Source organism: Spea bombifrons, chromosome 5 (assembly GCF_027358695.1).
Source record: "Spea bombifrons isolate aSpeBom1 chromosome 5, aSpeBom1.2.pri, whole genome shotgun sequence".
NCBI classification, from domain to species: Eukaryota; Metazoa; Chordata; class Amphibia; order Anura; family Pelobatidae; genus Spea; species Spea bombifrons.
The window spans coordinates 69,655,920-69,678,799 of record NC_071091.1 but is presented as its reverse complement, the minus strand read 5'-3'; the positions used below and the strand labels follow the sequence as shown (position 1 = coordinate 69,678,799).

General features: G+C 35.9%; 1 protein-coding gene across 1 annotated transcript in view; it reads right to left on the bottom strand.

Annotated features, from left to right (window-relative positions):
• CARMIL1 (capping protein regulator and myosin 1 linker 1) overlaps positions 1-22,880 on the bottom strand; it is a 107,494-nt gene that overhangs the window by 19,669 nt on the left and 64,945 nt on the right. Inside the window, exons 9-26 of the mRNA XM_053467096.1 lie at positions 17,717-17,792; positions 17,229-17,317; positions 16,524-16,618; positions 15,336-15,422; positions 14,342-14,445; positions 13,106-13,183; positions 12,660-12,736; positions 12,221-12,325; positions 10,386-10,455; positions 8,577-8,658; positions 7,293-7,392; positions 7,143-7,197; positions 4,537-4,709; positions 4,230-4,298; positions 3,755-3,848; positions 3,189-3,287; positions 2,089-2,217; positions 1,877-2,005 (exon numbers count right to left, since the gene is read on the bottom strand). Of these exons, the coding sequence (XP_053323071.1) occupies positions 1,877-2,005; positions 2,089-2,217; positions 3,189-3,287; positions 3,755-3,848; positions 4,230-4,298; positions 4,537-4,709; positions 7,143-7,197; positions 7,293-7,392; positions 8,577-8,658; positions 10,386-10,455; positions 12,221-12,325; positions 12,660-12,736; positions 13,106-13,183; positions 14,342-14,445; positions 15,336-15,422; positions 16,524-16,618; positions 17,229-17,317; positions 17,717-17,792 (1,711 nt within the window). The remainder of the gene's footprint in view (positions 1-1,876; positions 2,006-2,088; positions 2,218-3,188; positions 3,288-3,754; positions 3,849-4,229; positions 4,299-4,536; positions 4,710-7,142; positions 7,198-7,292; positions 7,393-8,576; positions 8,659-10,385; positions 10,456-12,220; positions 12,326-12,659; positions 12,737-13,105; positions 13,184-14,341; positions 14,446-15,335; positions 15,423-16,523; positions 16,619-17,228; positions 17,318-17,716; positions 17,793-22,880) is intronic.

Sequence of the window (22,880 nt, the reverse complement as noted above, 5' to 3'; positions counted from 1 at the left end):
TATGTACTTTTCCCTTCAGTGGAGATATCAAGATGACAGGACCACCTCCCTTTCATTGGTATCCTGTACTTTGATCCCTGGTATATGTGAAGCATGATCCATGTGCATATAAATTTGTAATATCTCCAATAGCGGACCAGTAATCTGGAAAGCAGGCAATCTAGAATGTTTCTATTCCTTGGAGACAAGGATAGGAAGGCAAAAATAATGAGAGCTTTCGATCCTTAAAATAGAGCTGACACTTTCCATATCAGCATGAAACGACCAGATCCAGAAGATATTCTAGATACACCACCTCTGTCCCCCAAGTAAATACCCATCACGCTTGGGGTCTTCAAATTCCAGCAAAGGTATTTTCTTACCCCTACCAAATACTTATTTTAATAAACCATTTACATTCACACAAAGGGAGGGTAAAAAGCCACACTCTATACAATCTCAAAAACAGGTTTAGAAAGCAAATGGCAAAGACTAAACACTCAACCTTCATTGAAACCAATGAAGAAAATTCGATTTGAAATAAATATACAATACAGAAGAATGAATAAACCATACATTCTTTGAATACACCTAATAAAGAATAAAACAGAGATAGATGAAGAATACTATAATTAGCCTCAGGCTTGCTGCACAGTAAGAGGGGGGGGTGCAAAGAATAATATGCCTCTCTGAATATAGTCAGTGAAGGTATCTAAAACATATATGCTTCAGTTATACTTTATAAACCACAGCAGTGGCATGAACGGTTATTTCCCCCACAAGAAATGCAAAGCAGTATCTAGTTTGTAGTCGACTCATGTCTCTTTCAAGTACACAGACTGTTTATAGCTTTGGTGAAATCGCTAGGATCCGGAAAGGAGAAAGAGAGGTCTGCGATTATTCTGAACAATCAAAAATAATTGAAGGCGCGCATTTTCATTTATACAAGGGGAAAAGGTATTTGCATTACTTTGAAGAAGCTCTCCATCAAGAATCCATATAAATGCTGCAGGGGCCAGATATAATGCGACCCGAATCTATGATTTTATAAAGCCTTAGTCCAAGCTTGAGTTTAAATACTAATTCTGGTGCTAGATCCAACACACCAACCATTTCATTAGTAAAGTTCATAATTCGGTAGATTATTGATAGAAAAGATCTTTAGTATAATTCAACTATTTTGTTAATTATATAAATAGTGGGTAATTGTATGGAGGTGAATCCCCCTGTTCAGTTTATGAATAAGCCATTTTTTGTAATGTATGTTTGGGTCGCTGTACGAGCTGTGAAATGTAACCGTCATATCTTTCTGTGGGATGTTTTTTTATGCTTCTTGCCTGATGTGTACTGAAATGACACCAATTTACTATATACTATATATTACTTTTTCAATAAATGGAGATTTGAGCCTTGGGTAATGTAATTTATAGGAATGACATCATAACACTTTATGGAGTGATATATAGAATAAAAACATTACAAACATATGTTGTGGATCCAGAAAAGGAAAGAAACATCTGGAGAAACTGCTTTTGTTTATCCGAGAGGTCCTTTGCGTATTCCTTCTTAAATTAACTGAATGATGTATATCTTGATCGTAAGAATTAAATATATTTAAAAGATAATGTGCAATTCTGTTCTTTATTCTTTTTTTCAGCACCACGACCAACAGAAAACCAGGAAGGCTTCCGTGGCTTCACCTGTCAGCCCATACTATATTTATTGTCATGTACATTTTTGAGATGTATTCCACATTACCACAAAAGAAAACTATGGATGTTTGTCAATAACCAGGATGGCACTTAATGCTATGATACTTTATATATATTTTTTAAATGACCGGCAAAAAAGAGAATGCTTTACAAAATAATAATAAAAATGAACATATAAACAGTACCTTTAATTGTTCATCCACAACTCTGGTGACTTCTCCTGCCATGGACTCCAAGGTTTCTTGAATGGGACTAGGCAAATTATTGGCTCCAGCCCATGCAGCACCACCAAGGTGATACAAATTAGGCAAAAGCTAAAACGAGAAACAGCACGTAGTTGAAATATTTGGCCCATAACAGTGATCATGTGTAAGAACAATGGTAATGTAAAGCATACCGTTTTTGAATTCTTGGCATCTCGCATGAGCCTCTCAGCGGATTTCACATCTTCCATAACAAAATCTATGCCACAGTTTCTCAAAGAGTTTAGGTGGTCTTGAACTTTGACACACATTCTGTCAATCATCTGCAAGGGTAAATAAAGAAAATAAATACCCGTATTTTACAAAGCATCTTGTACCAAAAGGTTGCCAAATCCACATGCTTGGTTGAGTTTCTTAACTACATTCATATGGTACGGAAGGTGCTGGCCATTACTGATAAGACTTGTGCGTGGCTGTCATAGCTGTACACAATCTCTCTATATCTAACAACGTAAATTGCTTTCATACAATAGAAATCTGTCTGGCATTACCTGACACGGCCTCCCTTGCAGCTCTTTTCATCCATAGCTCTAGATTAGGAGATGTAAGCATCCTTTCTTCCTGATGTACCAGCCCCACCTTCCTGCTCTCCACATTTATCTCCTACTGGTTCAACATCCCAACTACTGGACCAGTTCCATGCATGGCTCCCTCAGTTTTCTTTCCTCTAAAGTTTCCACTCTCTTTATGGGAGACTAATATAGTAATGAAAGCCACTGCTGCCTTAAAACGTACCAACCGTTGGTCTCATACACAATGATAAAGTCACATTCCCTCTCATCTTTAGATTGACTAACCTCAGCTGTTTACCATCAGCTAGTCTATCCCATTCAATCATACCACCTTAATAAAACGGGCCTCCCCAAACCTCTAAACCCTTTTTGAAATAAAACTATATGAATGGCAACAGACTATACAATAAAATAACATACTGCAGGGTGGCCAGGGACATATAAGAGTATTTTATGGGCTATGTTTGTCCCTTCAGCGGTTGATTATATACTGTGTGGCCACCAGGGAAAACCATTACAATTAAATGATTGCGTTGCTACTTTGAACACAGTAATAACCCATGTATGTATTCCATCAGTTGACCCTATCCATTGTGCGGCATTCATTGTGTCTTTATTTCATTCATGCCATTAATTTATCAGTAAATGATAAGATAAGAATTCATGCGGTCACTTCCTGTGCTGGAGCGCTTTGTAATGTGTGGACTTTGAACATCTCTTACCTGCTGAGTAGTGCCAGTTACAATGCTTTGCTGTAACCGATAAGCCTGTTCTTGAAGGTACTTTCTCGTCTCGTGATTCCGCAGTAAATAGTTTTCTATCTAGATGTAAAAGAAGAAATATAACAGAACACATGACTGTTATGACAGCTTCCACATTTATTAGGAGAAGAAAATCATTCTTCGGTTCCACAAATGATAAACTCTTTAGTGGTTGTTCCATCTGTTTATGTGTGAGGGAAGAATCTTTCAGCACTCTAGGGAGGGTTAAATGGCATTTAACGACTTCTCATTGATTTATTCATTAGTAGCCTATGTCTCAAACTAAGGAGATGAAAAGGGTGAAGAGTTTCAAGAGAAACATAGTTTTTGTTATAAAACAGACATTAAAAAATACAGAATTTTGTGCTAAATCAGTGAAGTACCAAAAACCTATGCACAGCTTTATACAGTACATATTTAAATTCTACAAAAGTAAAATTGACAGACTGAGACAAACTGATATATTAGGTAAAGAGGGTCCTGCTTATGTAAAGTAAACTGATGATTGTTTGGGCTGTATGGCTCACCTTTTGGAGGGCTTCCTCAGTTTTTTCTGGGTTTGTTTTCAATGCTTGGGAAGCATCATTTATAGGTATAGGCATAAATCGTAGGGTATAGTTCCTGAAATTAAAAAAAGAAACATGAAAACCTATAGGAAACAATCCCCCAAATGTCCGGGAAAAATGTAATCTCCATTAAATTAGATTTTCAATTCAGGTTTCTAGCTTCATTCCAGAACTTGTGCTCCCTGTTTCTATCCAGCAAGAAGGTGAGCTCCACAGGGAAACCGTATGTGATTAGTCCATATACTCAGTGACTTCACATTTCAGTGAATTCCCAATGCCAAATGTCTGAAGATCTGGGAAATTCAGTGATAAAGCTTATGCCTAATTTCAGTCATCACATCATGTTGTTGTTGCAAAATATGACAGGGCTATATAAATCAATAAAATTATAATGTAGACATATGGCTTTTAAGCCATGTAGACCACTTATACTTACTTCTCTAGAGCAACTGATATATCCTGGAATCCCTGAGCTGTGATATTGTTCTTATCCCAAATCACTGTTCTGTAGCAATTAACAAGAAGACACTTTAGAAAAATCAATGTGGTGACATATTCAAATAATGTCCAAATATATGCCTGCAACAGCTAATGACACATAATCTCATCCATCATTCTCCAGTTTATATTTACTTGTACAAATCACCAAGCATATGCAGTCTTTCAGAGACACAGATACTAAGGGTTAAATACACTTTTCCAGTATTTGCTGGCGTTGTATTTGCTGACACACATCTCCTTACCTTAGCTTAGTATTTATTTGCAGGGCTTTGGCCAACATCTTGGCTCCCATGTCCCCCATACCGTTCCCACTGATATCTACTTTGGTTAAAGATGTATTGCTGCCAAGGGCATTTATGATGATTGTGACATCGGTCTTCAGCTTGGAGTCTGCCAGAGACAGTGACTGCAAAGGCTACAGAAGGAATGGGTTAATAAGCATTAAATCATAGATGGCAATGGACAGTAAAGCGGGTGAGGTGTGACGCCGGAGAACGTAAACCTCAATGTTCATATGTGACAGCCATTTTATTTAGTGGGCTCCCTACTCATTTATAGATTTGGGTAATGATATGGAATCATATGTTTTCTGCAAATGAAGATGGAATGGGGGGGGCAGAATTGTCAATCAACCTGTACTTTAAATCATTTACATACAAAGTGGAATCCAAATGAAAGTACTAATGGTGCTCTCCACTGCAGGTGGCCAGAAAGCCTCTGGCACAACATTAAACTGGCTTCCCGAAACACATCTGCTTTTAATGAATGGAGAGGAAAAAAATATTTCAGCTTAACAGTCCTCATGATCTTAAACCAGGCTCATGTTAACCGGCTGTATCCCTGGTTAAGTACCAGTATGTTAATGTTGTGGTTGTTATTTTGGCTGACCCCCCAGAACCAATGCCCCCAGACAAATGGAACTGAGCAGAAGAAATCCAAGCATTTTGAACTTTATGATGATCTTGAACAAACTATACATTTATGTGAATTCCGATTTCTCGGTAAACATGCTCCTGCCTTTCAGGTCACTGCTATTTGCAGAAGGAAAATATAACACCAATGCAAGGGCTTAAAGTCAAAAGTAACTCACATTTGGTTATAGGGTGTGTCTCTTTTAGTGTTTCTACATGTTAAAATACTTTTTTTTCATTATATATTCCAGCTAAAAATCCAAAAGAGCTGAGATACTAAGAATATCACTGTGAAAATTTGAAAATATAAGAAAAAAAAACTACCCGCACTTCTTTACTTGGTACAAATTATGCAACATTTCCCAAAAGTCCTGCTTTAATTTAGCCAGTCTCTCCTTGTGACCAAAATTCCTCTTTATTTCCTCCCAAGATGTCCATTGTTTGTAGAAGTTCAGAATGTTTTACAGTATTCTCTAGCAGATTGTGTGCTTTAATTAAATTGTGTAAATATAATGTCCAATTCATGTACCAAATTCCTTATACTGTAATACAAACATCACATCCCTTAACCATCATACCCAAAACAGTGTCCCTCTTTTCTTATTACAACTGTGAAAAGGTATAACATAACTAAATATTCTAAACCAGAAAAGTAGTTACTGCAAACACAGTTAATAAGATGAACAATGAGAACATAATTGGAGACTTCTGAACTAAAGTGCAACAGAATCTCTTTAAAAATCTTTAGCCCTCTTTGGTCTATCGTTCTACAGGAAATACACTAATGATTTTTACACTCATGTTAAAAAAGGCCCATCCCATCCATCATTAAATTATTTGTGTTTGTAGTGCCTAATTAATTCTCATAGAAGGACAATTATATTTGTGTCCAACCTTCAGAACACCAGGTATCTGACCAAGATATGGCAGACTCATCTGTTATTCACATGACTTACGTTGTACAACATTATTTTGGTTTATGTCACTAAGCCTTGGACACACTAAAGAATAAAAAAACTATGAAAACATTTTAACAATTTCACAGATCAAGCATAATTTCCAACATTTCAAATCTGGAAATGTCACTGCTAACCCTACAACAAAAAGTTTGAAGTAAATCAAATCTTAGCCTTCAATTCAAGCAAGGGTAAGACTTTTAATACATGCTTCCTAGGGATGACACTAAACAGTAAAGGCGCATATTAGGAGCATGACTAAAGAGGATTTTTGGAGATGAAAGTCAGAGCTTAAAAAAAAAAGTAACTACCATGTGAATGAATAGAGTTCTCTGAAGGAAATTCAAATATAATTTCCGACATATTAAATATGTTTGTTCTCGAAAGAACATTATCCTTGAATATTTCAAGGCCTTTAAAACAAAATTTTAATAATAGCGGAACTTGACTTAAAAAGACAAAAAATATTCCGACAGTGAATAAGAACATGGTAAGGACAGTAGGCAAGACATAACAATATATAACCAAAAATGAAATTAGGTCTCATCTTTAAGAACAATTAGTTCATGGTAATGAAGTTCATGCACCATAAACAATCATGAAGTTCATGCACCATAAACAATCTCATAAAGTCAAAGGTTAGCAGACCAACCATGGTACACAGAAGTAGTATCAAAATAGAAAAAAAGGTGTGCTTTTTTTTATAATAAATAAAAAAACCTTTTTGTTACCATGTAGCTGTAACCATATTTTGTTAAGTGGTTAGAGGTATCATAAGACTTTGTAACAAGCACTTAACTAAATGCGACACATGTACTTCCAGAATTGGTCTTTATCTAAACATCTACACAACTGGTTCTATATACCTTGGTTTTCCCCCCAAAATTACAGTATAAAATGACAGAACAATGTTTCCAGGCATTGTTCGGTTAAAGCTTATCACTATGCTCCTGTAGATTTTTTCTGTAGATAATTACTCACCGATTCTTCATCTTGTATCATGTGTACCAAGTTATCCAGGACTGGGGTCAGAATTCTACAGAAGCAAATAAAGACAAACTGCATTTCTGGGACATAATTGCAGGTCTGTTTTAAAAAATATATAGTAAAGTCCATTGAATAAAACCTTACTTGGATTTCATGTTGTTAAAATTCTTCCCCAAAGCCAGGTGTCGTATTGATCGATTTTTACTTAGCCAGACAACAAGGGTAGAGAGATCGGACTCCAGACCTGTGAAAAGAAGAGATACATTTTCTATAAAATATAAATGAAAGAGGCACTACTGTGTTGTTCTTTCATTGGACAGTCTACTGCAGTCAGTAGTACCTACGTTCAAAAAATGAAATGGACAAATCACTTCAGTGAAGTCTTATGTAGTAAGATCAAAGCAGCTTCGCTACCAAATAACAAAATACATTGTCCTCATTTACCACAAATGAACTAAGCCAAATTCATTTGTGGCATAATGGGGGTTAAAAGGCATATCTGGGTGGGGCAGAGTGGCATAATGGGGGTTAAAAGGCATATCATGGAGACAGAGTGGCATATAGTGGTGTATAAGGCATATCTGTGGGGAAGAGTAGAAAGCCGTGGGGCAGATGTGCATAACTGGGGGGCAGGTTAGCAAATGGTTAGAAAGGATAATTTTTTTTTTCCAAAATTAATATTCAAATTTTGGGGGGTCTTATAATTGAGCAAATACTGTATTATATATATCTATATATATATATATATATATATATATATATATATATATATATATATATATATATATATATATATATATATATATATATATATATATATATATATATATATACACTGTACATAGACACACACCTACTTATGCAGTACATTTTTTCTTTTCCATAAATCTGGGTAAACGGTATTTTATCAGCTATACATTTCTGATGGAAATAATACGTGATTATATTTACTATTCAGGATATTGAATACATTTGCCTGGTGTGAGAGCTCAAAAAAAAAAATTCCCGCAGAATTTCCAGGAACTATAAATATGAATAAAGCAATACGTTTGATGTGTTCTTTAAGAAGGAGAAAATAAGGGACTGATGTTTGTTAGGCAAGTTGCATGATCTGATCTTTGCACGCTTCACAGCTTGTTTGGAAGTAGGTTAGACGAGTTAAATACATTAAACATACCCTGCTCCTGATCAAGCATTCATTTTCACAGCCAATACCAGAAATTGTAGTTCTGTAAACACACCAATTGCCCCATAAACCACTATCCAATTAGCATTCCCTGCTCACTGGCATGAAAGTGCTGCGAGTTCCAGTTTGCGCTAGAGGCATCTTCTAGTTAAGCATGACCTTACGTGTCAATCTCATTTGCCAGCTAGTCATTCAGTATATATTTTGCAGTTTGTGTTTGTACTGTGTGAAATATCACTTACCATTGTCAGAAATATCCAGGCTTGTGATGTTATGGATTTCTGCTATGCAGCCTTCTAAAACTTGGGCTCCACCGGATCTCAACTAAGCAATGAAACATTAGAAAATGAGCCATAGGTCATTAAACAAAGAACATTCAGGGACAGATCCAGCCACCCCTTAAAAAGATATCTGGAGCCCACTACTCTCTGAAAATTAACCCCTTAATGACAAAGCCCGTACACGTACGGGCCCAAAACGCATTGTTTCAATGGGTTTAGGGACCGCCCATTGTCCTTAAGGGGTTAAGAGAAAAAAAATGGTGGGATACAGGTAAAACGAGGATGGACACTATTCACTTCCTACCACTTGAACTCTTTCATTCTAGATACATTCCTTATCTGTTCCTGCATCTGGCGTTGGTGCAAAACCTACTAAAGACTGTTTAGGTCATTTCTACAGTAAAGACACTAAGTACTACTAAAATGGCTTGTTGCTATTCGTACAGTTACTGTCTTGAATGCCAATTACCGTCCTGAAAGCTGTATATCTGAATCACAGACTGAAACAGCAGGCTAAACATCACCTTACTGATTAATCTGGTCCTCTGTTGCCAATATCCTGAATGATTTACTGTCCCCCTCCATTAAAAAACGCATACAGAAACTGAGATGATTGCAACATATGAATGGTTAATACAAATAATGATGTTCTTCATACTCATTGGCATTTACGCGCAAGGATTTAGCTCCCAGATGGAATCATTTCTAACACCAGACCTTTTGTTGATAACAATTTAATCAAGTCCAGTGTTCTAAATAGCTCTTAACACGTTCTGTTTCAAAAAGAATTATTAACAAAAACACATCTATTATGTGAAATCTCTGCACTGAATAGTATATTAAACCCAATACTAAACCATTAAAACAAATTTCAAAACAGTCTAATTAACCAGAATAAACCTGTAATAAGTTTTCAGTGCCAGCCAAGCGGATTCCTATTTCCCTAAAATTGACAATGAGCGCAAAAAAAAGGTATTTTGAATTAGGTGGCTTTTATATGCCGATACGTAATCATCTTCGCAGAGAAGACATTTGTATTCATAGGATGAACTTATTCCTCAGTCAGTTAACAAGTGTTGGCTACAGAAATTGGAAGTGGCAAGAGCATTGTGCTAGTAAATTAAAACCAAGAGAATACTGTGCCAAAAAAAGGTCCTGATTGTTAAGTGTAGACAAATGTTAAGAGCTACTTGATAAATATGTGGGAAATGAGGTGGGAGAGCAGAAAATGCTGACGGTAACAATGGAGCTTGAGATGGTACTTACACAGTGACCAAGCTTAGGAAGCATTAAAAAGGAACAGAAAGATGTAAGCCTACAAATACCCATAATAAAAAGAAACATGTTGTTCTACTGAATTCAAGAAGCTTTCACATGTATCCATGTTTACTAATCAAGTTAAATATGCTCTACTGATTAATACAGTTTAAAAAGACATTCTAAAAACATTGTCCCGCATTAACCTGAATTTACATGAAACAAGGCGGTCAAACATTAAATCAATCACAATGGATCACTTATGGGTCTGTACTCTGCGAAACATAATCACATGGATGGATTATCTTTCAACCAACTTGCTTAACGGGTAGAAGAAGCCGGGAACGAGCGACAATTCATTAAACGCTCACACATATTCTCTACGCCTGTTTCTGTAAAGCATTTCAGAGTTAATGCATTTTCCGTGGTTACATTTTCAACTGCCCTGGCAGTGACAACATCTATCGGTGTAAAGGTATCATCACTAAATACCCCGATGTAACTTTGACTTACCTCACAGCTACTCAGATCTAGCGATACCTCTTTCAGGTTAGGGTTACAAGCCAAACCAAGAAGCAGTGCTCTAGAAAACAACATTTAGAAATGAATAAATGAAAACTAACATTCAACTATATTCATGAAGTACGTTTACCACCACCACATGACCTTCACCACTGAACACATTATCAAACAAGCAGCATTAAATGGACTGTAAGATGTGGTACGGTGGACCCCTTTTTCTGTACACTATACTCATGCAGGGTAAGTGTGCAGGAGAAAAGAGCAAAATGTCCCGGGGTACAAAAAATGTATGATATAAACATTGTTCTAAAAGAATTATGTTCTGAGAATTATGGTACCAGGTTTTTTGTATTATTTGTGCCCAAAGGGGAGACATTTAAGAACAAGATTGAAAGAAAATAAGAAAAGAACAAGAAAAACTAATGCCCACCAGAGGAGGACAGTCAATGCGGCAGGGACCCTGGCCCGGGCTAATATAAAGTTTTTCTGAGTGTTTTCTAGCAATTCTAGAGTAGCCATCATGCCCAGAATGAGAAGGGCTTTGGGGTGATTTCCATGAATGTATTCTTTCATGTACCTTTTTATGGATTTTCTATAAATCCTCTTTCTAGAAATGAGTTTTGGGCAGAAATAGGTAGCACACATAAAGTAACTACCCTATTGGCAACCAGCATGTCACTTGGCAAGAACGCCGAGGCATAGTATTAAGATGCACATTGTAACATTTTCAGTTTCAGGGTAAGGTACTCCTTATAGAGTTCTAGACATACAAATCCCACTGGATACGCTTAAACGCTTCATACTCCTTCACTGAATTTTCGCACCAAAAGGACTCTGCGCTAGCGAGCATAATTGAGGGCGCAGAAGATCAAGCTTCATTTCTCCAAGCAATAGTCACCTCTCTCAATTCATTGGTCATTTTGTTCTGCGATTACCAGAGGGAGAAAATGACTATGCAAATGAGCCACACACAAATTTAATTACGTGTTAACATTTGATTGTGTTTCAAACATCAACGCAGTTCATTTTTGTAGTAGCATTTAATAGGATTATGTCTGGTATAAGAAAATAGCCTATTAGATTAGCATGCAAAGAGGCAGTGTTAAAAGCTAAACCAGGCTCCACTTCTAACAGACGGGGTCTCTAATGGAGGAATAAGGGGATTTTTGTGTTATAATAAAAAAACAAACAATTAACATCTCATTTAAGGGAAGCTAGGAATGCTACAGACAATGACTCTTACAGTGCTTTCTAATATCAAATGTATGAACTTTACTGGCCATAGCCACTAACAGCTGCACTTCTTTAAAGTATGTGTCACTAAAGACAGTGGGCTCTAATGGGATATTTCTATTATTATTATTATTATGAAGTCTATCTATTAATATAATGGAAAAGAAAATAACTCGTCTCAAACAGATGCATGCAGGAGGCATTATCTCATGAGCTTTAAGGATGCTGGAATGGAAACTTTCCAGCCAGGCACCCCACCGAGTGAAAGAAGTAAACATCATCTCTCTGATACCAGAAATATCATATCATACAAAAGAATATTACACCTCTCCCAATATAAAGTGGGATTCCCTTTGTGTTCTGCATATATATATATATATATATATATATATATATATATATATATATATATACGCAACATTCTTTCATATGATTAGCATTAAGTAAGTACCTGTATGGTCTTAGCTACCAATGTAGACGTTCAGGCACTCCATAAACATAAAGCGATATCAAGCAATTTTCCATGTATGTTCAGAATTCTATGTCACGGAATTAAAAACACATACAACACCATAATAAGATTGAAGCCTTACTTAAGAGGCTCAGGAGGAAGTTTAGTGCCAGAAAGGTTGATATGTGTCAGGGCAAGCGAGCTGCTGAAGAACTGTTTAAATGATGGCGGTACTTCTTTCCCCTTCCTGTGGATCACAAAGAGACATAGGATGAACGCTCACTAAATTAGCTTACACTCTTGAGCTATGGGTAAATGAAACCACTTATTGATAAAGATAACAGAGAAAAGGCACAAAGGGGTCTCTTACATGTTGATTCTCATATAATCTCTTTACATTATATAATCTCATTACACATACTACAATAAAGAGGAAAGATAAAAAAAAACATACAGTAAACATATTCAGCTTATTTATGAAACTATCTTTCAAAAATCTAGGACGCAGACTGTATTGCTTAGCGTTTACGTAAATCGTATGGGCATGCTACGGCTGTGTGTTGTGAGTGGCATACTCTTACCTGTGAGAGAAAAATGTTCTGGAGAGGTTCAGCACAGCAAGATGTTGGAGGCCACCACGCAGAAGTGCTCCACATACCTGTAACATGAACGGTTAAACCGTCAGTACACATGTCAAGCACAGCGAGTTTGGATGGTTTCCATTCAACTTTTATGGGATGAGACACGTCATGTACTGTATACTCATTATCTTTTAAGTGAAAGATGTAACAAAATAAACCCTCAAGACTTCTTGCGGACTTCCAAGAGCCCACTCTGTCAAATGTCTTGTAAATATTATAAGAAATATAAACACAATCATTTATAATTCATCAATGTACTCATCATGTGATTGAATTCCAGATTCTAATTTACATAAATATGCATCACGAGATGGTCAAGACAAGAAATATGCATAAAAGAAAAATTATAACATTTTATTGATTTGCAGATACTAAACGTGTCTTACCATGTCAACGGCACACTCTGTGTTAGATAAATCCAGACATTTAATAGCATTTGGCTGGGCCAAAAACGTATACAAGTACTGTAAAAGAAATGTATAAAAAAAAGGAGAAATGTTACTATTCTGCAATAAAAACACAACTATATCTGCTGGTTGATAGCTGCTCGGGAATGTCTGGTTACTGGTCACATATTTTTGTTTATTGATAAACAGATTTACTTTGCTTTTTTATAGTATAAAAAGTGATTTGCAGTCATGTAAATTGTACAGTAAACTGTAAAAAAAATAAGCAAAGTAAATCTGTTGATTGAGGTATGAATACCCTACGAAAGGAATTCCTCATCACGTATATTACAGTTTTGTGTTCTGTCTCCTTGTGTTCCGCAGTGGAGAATCTTGCTCTGAAACCAGGAAACAGAACACAAGGAAGCTCAGGTAACTAAAAAAAATCAGCAGTCTGATTCTTTAAACACAAACTGTAGTATTTATACTCCCTTCAGGACCCTCTCCTTCAGGGCATTTCATTTAACCCTCTTTTTCCCACTCTTTCTGCTCCCCACAGACTCTGTTCTCTATATTCTCTTTCATATCCCTCTCTGTTTTCAGGGTCTAGGCACATTTCAGACCCACTGGACGTTCACTCATGTTTTACCCCTACCACAAATATCTATATTATATATATCTATATTATATATATATATATATATATATATATATATATATATATATATATATATATACAGCCTAGTTTTATTAAAACAGATTTACTGTTGAATTGTGTAGGCTGTATCCACACTTTATATTATATGTTTAATGTTACGGAAAAAAGTTAAATAATGAAATGATTTATTCCATAAATAGAGAGAAAAGTTTTCAACATATAATAGGCTTCTTTTTTGGCTACTATAAATAACCTACCAGTGCCCTTTCCTTTGGTCACAAGACCACAGTGTACCATTAAAATATGAGAACATGAAAAGGGTAAAGTTAAATTACGTAAGCCCACAGTAGGAAAACATCAATAATGGACAACCGCTTTACTTTTCATTTTTAAAACATAAAAATTTGATGGCAGTGCTTAAACATTCATGATGTTAACTGCATTCAAAAGCACAAAACGCCTCTAAATGATGTGAGGGACAACACACCGAGAGAAAGTGGATTTATAACAATACATTTCACAACAACTCACAGCATGCCAGGTGTTCCTTTTTTTTATAATAATTATGAAATACATACTGAAAGGTCATCGCCACGGAGAGCATTGCCGGAGAGGTCAAGGTGGGTAAGGGTTGTCGCAATCTGCTGGTTAGCACTTAGTGACTGGGAAAGGCTATTCACTCCTGCGAATGGTTAAAAAAAAAAAAAAAAAAAAGGTTTTATTCTCATGGGTGCAATACGCAATTTAAAGCAGAAATCCAATGTCCCATACAGACCAACCAATGAAGAATCCATATTAAATACTTAGTGGTAAACAATGATTTTATTATTATTTATTGTTTTATATAGCGCCATCAAATTCCGTAGCGCTGTACAATGGGTGGACAGGACATAAGTAGTATGTAACATAATAATTTGACTTACAGAAACAAAAGGTGAGGAGGGCCCTGCTCAAACGAGCTTACAATGCATGTTAAAATACTTCTTGTTATTAAGACTATAAAGCCATTTTAGTGCCCCTTCTGTGATTCCATAATAATACAAAAAACTAGGAAGCCCTTCAATCTAAAATGTATTCATTTAAAATACTTTGTACAACAGCCTGTTTTTTGTTTTTTTTTTTGTTTTTTTTTAAGAGGAACTGCAGGCATCATTCGTGTAATTGTTTTTCACATAAAATAAAAATATATAGTGGCTATTTTCCTTAAACACACAAAATAGAAATTTAAGAAAAGTAACATATCCCCTTTAACTCTTTAATGACAAAGCCCGTACATGTACAGGCTCAAAATGTATTGTTTTCAATGGGTTTAGAGACCGCCCATTGTCCTTAGGGGGTTAAGCTTCTACAAGTTTCTCTGATGGATTTTTAGCCATGTTTTTCTCTTCTGCTGTTAAAGGTTAGTTTTTAAATACTAAATATGGATAGAGCAAAAAAGATCTATTGGTTGCTATGGTGGCAACTACAAAAGTAGCGCTTTATAAATATGGCCCAGTGTTGCTGCATTTCGAAAAATAAGATAAAAAAACGTTTTCAGGCTACAAAACCAAACCAAACCAAAAAATGCATTACCTTTGGGAGATATTGAGGTTTTTGATAAATTTAAATACTTTAGTCCTTTTGGAAGTTTGGCAAAATGGATACTTAAGAAAGCGACACCTGTAGAAAGAGAACCATGTTTAAATAGCGGGGCTTTATAGAACATATTGATAACACCATATAAAATGACAGACACAAGAGATGATATTAAACTTAATTACACATAATTATATACAATAATTAGAAGGATTGGAAAAAAAGATAATTCTAAAGAGACAAAAGACCCACTTCTAAACTAAAAGTGGTGCTGTTCACTTTTTTGATGCACAAAAAAGTTAATACTAAATGGAAAACCTCTTTTCTATAATTTCTGAAATCACACTTTCAGAACATGTAATTTTTGTTCAATACAATGTTCCCCTGACAGCAGAGTGCTTTAATAGCTGATCACTGTAATGCTAATTATTACCTATTCTATTGATAATGCAAATGTGGAAATCAAACTATACAAAAAGCTTTAGGAATGTGTTAGCTAGCTATTTTAAAACACATACTGCATGAAGAAACAAACCTAAACACTAACTTAAAGACTCTAGAGCTTATATTTACATATATATATATATATATATATATATATATATATATATATTTATTTTTTTTTCTCTTATTTATCCTGCATAAATTGAACCTTTTTCTCTTACATGCCCCTTTAGTGCCATCTGGCCTGTGTTTATATAATCTGATTTTCCCTCCATCTTTCAGCTAAATCCAGACATTCACCAAAAAACTCTAGGCTAAATAAATATTTAACATGGAAATAATCCTCAATTTCTCCCTTTATAACCCTACACACCACGTGTACAATATGCCCACTTAGAACATCATGAACAGTTTGCCAGTTGTCTCCAAATACCCGTCTTAAAGGTAAAGCCAATGGAAGAGCACAGCAATCACAAAAATAATTTAAATCGCTACCTATTTAGAATTTATCAATTTTCTGCTATAGGCGTGATACACTGGAAATAAGAGGATTAATATAAAACACTTCCATTTAAATCAGGTTTCAAAGAACTATGTCAGAAATAGTAAGGGAAGAAACTACCAGCCATCCGTGAACAACATACAATACAATTAAGTTAAGCAGCATGGACTATAACAAAGGCAAAGCCCCGGGAATGCACACAAATCCCTTTATCAGCCAAGTGAAAAAGTCTCCATTACCTCTATCCTCGAGTGGGTTGTTTGCAAGGTTAATAGTATGAAGTCCTGAGTTTGGATTATGTGCAAGGGCACTGGATAATTTCTGTGCAAAATCTCTGATGGAAAAAAACAAAACAATCAAACAAACAAAAACAGCATACATAATTTAAAGAGGAACAGTCACAAGTCAGATTATGCCCAAACCTTATACTTTGACCAATAAACAAGTTTAGAATTGTTGGTTCTTTTTATTCAATAAAAACACCTATTGCCATCTGGCTGCTTGACCCACAAATAGAAACATAGACACTAACGACAAATAAGAACCACTTGGCTCATCTAATCTATCAATGTTCTTCCTGCTGTGAATACTCAGAACTTAATCAGTTTTTGGTCTCGTCTTCAGGATAGCTACAAGCCTACCCCATGCATGCTTACAGTCTCTCATATATATTATATATATATATATATATATATATATATATATATTGTATTAGTCTATAGAACTTCTATTGGGAAGCTGTCCCACTTATCTATCACCCTTTCTGCAAATTGAGCATCCTTGTATGGAGTATGTTAAAATTAATATTAAAATCTTCAAGTGAATAGCTAGTGATGAACACAATTGATCCCAGTTTTCATGGTGGTCACCCTGATCTCCTTCCTTGGCAGCAATGAAGCTCACTGCCTGTTAATAAGGCATGGGCTAGCTTGTTAAGGACTTACATTCTGAGGCCGGCGTTTTCTAGAACCAATTCTTCCAATCGACTGGATCTGCTAACAACGCGTAAGATCTGATCGCAGACATCAGCAGACTGAAATTGACAGACGTTCACAATGAATAAGCGTGCACAATGCTAGAGCTGAAACAGAGCCTGCTATTCTCCTACTACAACACAAACATGGGCAGATTCTTAATTATCCTTTGCAGAGTAATTATTTTTCCAATAGAAGGTAATCCAGAGTAATTATGGTAGTGTTTGGGATTCATTTCATTTTGCAAAACTGTCAAATTATAGCATTAATTCTATAATAATTAGAATACACTTAACATCATTTGATAGCTACAAGCTGCATGTTTACATTAACACAATTTCCAGTAAGAACACTAAGCAAGGAGAACAAGCCAGCCCAAGTTTCATGTAAAATGCATACTTGAATCCATTACGCATGAACTCCAATGAGTTTCACTGCATCCACTCGTTGCTGCTTACCAGTTTTAAGTCCTTAGAGGTTAGCTTTGTAAACCATTGATTATATTCCAGAGCAGCAACAATCGGTATCAAATCTCTATGGGGAAAAAATACAGTAACAAAAAGTTTCACTGTGGTTTTCAATATGTATTATTACATTCACAATACAATACCAATAACTAAACAAATGCTATCCTAAATCAATGCTAGAAGGCAGAGTGAGTATCTCAATCTGTGATTCATGCATTCCTTATCGCTATGAGTATTTGTTGATTAAATAGTTTATGTAACTTATGTTAGGCTGGAGAAATGTTATACTAACTGCGTACTATAGGAAAACAAATTGAGAGAGTACTGGGGTTATATAGTAAATATCACACAAAAGCATTATTGAGCGGTAGACACACAGTCAAGGTACAGAGGTCCATGCATAACAGCGAAACCAAGAAGATCCACTTGCAGTTATTCTCTATTACATTACTACATTGATAGAATGACAGTTTTCTTGTAATTTATCTAAACTTCTTTGCAAGGACTGGAGCCCCTTGAGTATTATTTTGTGAATTGAAAACTTTTTTTTTTTTTTTAAGAAATGTAATTTGCCAAAATTATGCCATTTTGTAACTTTAAACCAGAAAAATGTTTGGTTTTGAGAGCATCCAGCTCATTTATAATACACTTCTGTTTTGCCATCAGTAAATTGTGTATTATACTTTACTTGCCCAGGATTTATAGCTCATTTGCAAATTGCTTGTTTCACATTTGTATAAAATATATATTTTCATATATTTTGTGTAGTCAAAGCTCCATAATGCAAGCAATCTCAATAGCTCCGTTCCCAAATGAATATCGTACGTTAAACTAAACGTGCAGAACCCTGAATGAATTTCCATTTTACTTTAATAGATACAAGAGTATTATTAATATTTATCTTGCAATCAATTAAAGCACCCATCAGTAACCTCTCCATATTGTCACCGGTGTCACAGAACTGCTTCAAGTAAGGCAGAGCGGTGTGCAGGAACACACAGGTCACAGTAACCTGCGCTGCATGAAACGCGGCCAGCAAGTGCCACAAGGAATTAGGTTCATCATCCTAACCATTCACTAGTTAATATAGATAGACAGTCTTGAGTTCACAGAAGGGGCATAAAATCCAATTGTTAGTTGTTCTCGGGTGGCAGAAGGCTTCAAAGGTTTTTACATGCACTTCGTACACAGAGACAGAAAATGAGACTTCTTTCATGATATGTATTATTTTTATATGCAAATGTGAAAGTTGGTGAATGGATCCATTTCCACTTAATCTGGTAGTATAAACAGTATGATATTTATATTTATTTTTTTACTTTTAAGTCGATGGCTGATTTTGTTCCAGTAATGGATCTGTCCTTCTGAAGAAGAGAATGTTTTCTTACAAGCCTGTCAATGACCACAGACATCAAGCCAGAAAAAAATAGAGTAGGCTTCAGACTTGAATCAGATACTACTTACCCTACATAAAGAGTCTGATAATTTATTAATTGTTATCTTGACATCTCAGATGGAACCATTGAATGTCTAATAATATCTTTATTGGATATTTCACTAGCTAATTAGGCATTACCCATTTTTCATTTGAAAACAAACAGCAATTACCAATACTGTGGAGAATCTGACAAAATGCGTACCAGCAAATAAACTATCCCAACCTTACATAAAACATAACAAGTGAAAGACTAATCCATACACCGCACTTATTTGCATACAGTATTTCTAACAGATGAGAAACACTGAGTAATCAATACAGATATTGATGATTAAGCTTCATTATAGTACTTTGCCCAAAGAACAAACGTTCGCCAACCACACCTAAGTACCTTTCATAAAGAAAAAAGTATTGCCAAGTATACATAACCCAGCATCACACTTATATTCTCCTTACTGAAAAAGGTTTAATTCATAAGAATTGATTGGAATAAACACTGAATCCTAATGACCTCCAGTCATTGTTTTTGTTAGTCTGATCATCGGTATTGGCATCTCCAGTTAAATTTATAAATGAATGCTATAAATCTCTCTGGATAGGCCTCTTTACTTCATCTTTACTTCTCCTGCATTAGTTCCGTTGGGTGCATTTCTAGACACCGAAAGATTCATTTTGTAATGTCAAAACTAACGGAGGTTAATAAAAGTTATATTGAAAAATGCAATAAAATTTAAATAAAAAAAAAAAAAAAACTAAAAAGGAGTTCATCTTGTATGGTAGCTTATTTTAAGAAGGGAGTCTACTCTGGTTCATGCGTAGGTTGGACCTTCCACATTTCAATGATGGGCTGTCCTTCTGTATCAGACTCTAAATGTGGGAATCATTTTCACATAAAAACAAAGAAATAAAGAATTTTTTTTTATTTTTTACTCCTTAACCCCTTCGAGACAAAGGCTGATTTTACTTTTTGTACCCTTTGTGACAATGGCCTTTTTAACATTTCTGCGCTGCTTGTGTTTAGCTGTAATTTTCTTCTTTCCCGTTTACTGAACCCACACACATTAGATATTGTTTTTTTCAGGACAAGAAGGGCTTTCTTTAGATGACATTGTTTTGATTGTATCATATTATTTACTATTAAAAAAATTATAAAATATGGTGAAAAATTTAGAAAAAAATGACTGTTTCTAACTTTTAGTTGAAAAATCTTTTACTCATCTATAAAAGGTAATGAAAAAACCTGCTAAATAGATTCTACTATTTGTCCTGAGTTTAGAAATACCCAATGTTTTTATGTTTTTTTGCTTTTTTCTACCCATTATGGGGCAATAAGTACAGGTAGCGTTTTGCTATTTCAAAGCCATTTTTTCCAAATCTGGTAATTCTTCCCCCCTTGTGCCATTTCGGGTATCTTTGAACCCGGCCAATGCAATTTACCCCATCAAGTCATATATTTTTGAAAACTAGACAGCCCAGGGTATTCCAAATGCTAGTATTTTAACTCTTTCCATGCACCATATCTACCACCAGTCTTTGTCAAACTTTATGGTAGTCATTTTTTGCATTTGTTTTGTCATACACATTTTACTTCAGGTATGAATTAAAATGTTCTCGTATATGTCACTATCACAAAACACCCCAATATGTGTTCAGCAACATCTCCTGAGCACAGCGATACCCCACATGAATGATTTTGCCTGGCTGTTTGGGGGCAAAAGGGCCACATTTGGGGCATGCGCATTTTTCAATGTTGAACTTTGGCATTTGGGGATCCACTGCCCATGCCCTATTTGGTACATCTTTGAGCCGGGCCATTTCAGTGTGCCCAATAAACCCATATATTTTTGAAAACTAGACACCCCAGGGTATTTCAAATGCTAGTATTTTAACTCTTTCCATGCACCATATCTACCACCAGTCTTTGTCAAACTTTGTGGTAGTAATTTTTTTGCATTTGGTTTTCCACACACATTTTAATTCAGGTATGAATTAAAATGTTCTCGTATATGTCACTATCACAAAACACCCCAATATGTGTTCAGCAACATCTCCTGAGCACAGCGATACCCCACATGAATGATTTTGCCTGGCTGTTTTGGGGCAAAAGGGCCACATTTGGGGCAAAAGGGCCACATTTGGGGCACGCGCTTTTTTCAATGTTGAACTTTGGCATTTGGATCCACTGCCCATGCCCTATTTGGTACATCTTTGAGCCAGGCCATTTCAGTGTGCCCAACAAAACCATATATTTTTCAAAACTAGACACCACAGGGTATTTTAAATGCTGGTATTTTAACTCTTTGTATGCACACATTTTACCACCAGCATTTTTTCAAAGTTTGCAGTAATATTTTTGTGTGTGTATTTTTCCCCCACACACCTACTTTATGTATGAATTTACAGCTCCTGGTATATGCCGCTGTCACACGACACCCCATAATGTGTTCAGCAACATCTCCTGAGTGCAGTGATACCCCACATGCATGGGTGTGTCATTTTTTGGGGGAACTAAAAGGCCACATTTGGTACGTGTGCATTTTTCTAATTGGAAATTAGATGTGTGGCCATCCTTCCCCCCGTGTTAATTGGGACGTTGTTGAACCTGGCCCATTCAATTTACCCCATCAAATCATACATTTTTTAAAAGTAGACACCCCACGGGCATTTAATATGCCAGTATTTTAACTCTTTCCATGCAAGAATTGTTTTAAGCTAATATGCTAACTTTAGGACTTGCTCACAAAAATATATTTTTTATATATATATATTTTTTTTTTTTATTTCTTTTTTAAAAAAATTTAACATTTTTTTCAACTTGGAGGTTCCCCTGATAGTGACATCAGTGGGAAATGATTTTTACATTTTACTGTTTTTTTACTATTTTTTTCTAATTATTATTAATTTTATTTTATTTTTTAATTTATTTTTACTAATCACACTGTGATTAGAAAGCTGGGCTCCATTGACTTGCATGGTGAATGCAGTACCTGTATTCAACCTGCAAGTGGAGCCAAAGTTCTCTAGATGGTCTGGACCATCTAGCTAAATTTTAAAATTTGTTGGTTCCTGTTACAGGACGGCGGCCATCTTCCTTGATGGCGAAGATTGCCGGTAGCTGCGGCTGTGACCGCTCTCCGGAGCGGTCACAGCCCATCAAAAGGTTAGTGTTTGGTGTCGCTGGATGCCTCCTGATCGAGGCATTCCAGCGACACCATTTAAGTTTAGGAGGCGATCGTCGATCGCCTCCTAAACGCTTTTAAAACGGGCGTCCGCCGCCATACAAAGTATGGCGGATGTTGACGCCCCGTGGAGGGGCCAGAGATGGCCCCTTCGTGCCGATCGCGGCGTTGCTGAATGCCTCGAGGTCGAGGCATTCAGCAACGCTTTTTGGGTGCAGAAAGCGATAGTAGATCGCTTTCTGCACCCGTTTAAAGACGTGCCGGTCCTGGCACGTCAATTGTCGTAAAGCACATGCTTTTCCGTGCCGTGCCAGGACCGGCAATTGTCGTTAAGGGGTTAATCTATGGCTGGTAGGCTACAGCGGTCTCATCCTGCAGCTAGTGGCAGGATCACCATTTTCTCCAATCAGGTTTTGCAGCACTAAAACCAATATTAACCATGTTTTACTATATTTAGTTCAGTTGGGAATATTATATAGCAGATTTTACATGCAAATGGACCTCAGAAATTAGTAACAGTTTTCACGCTCCATAAAAG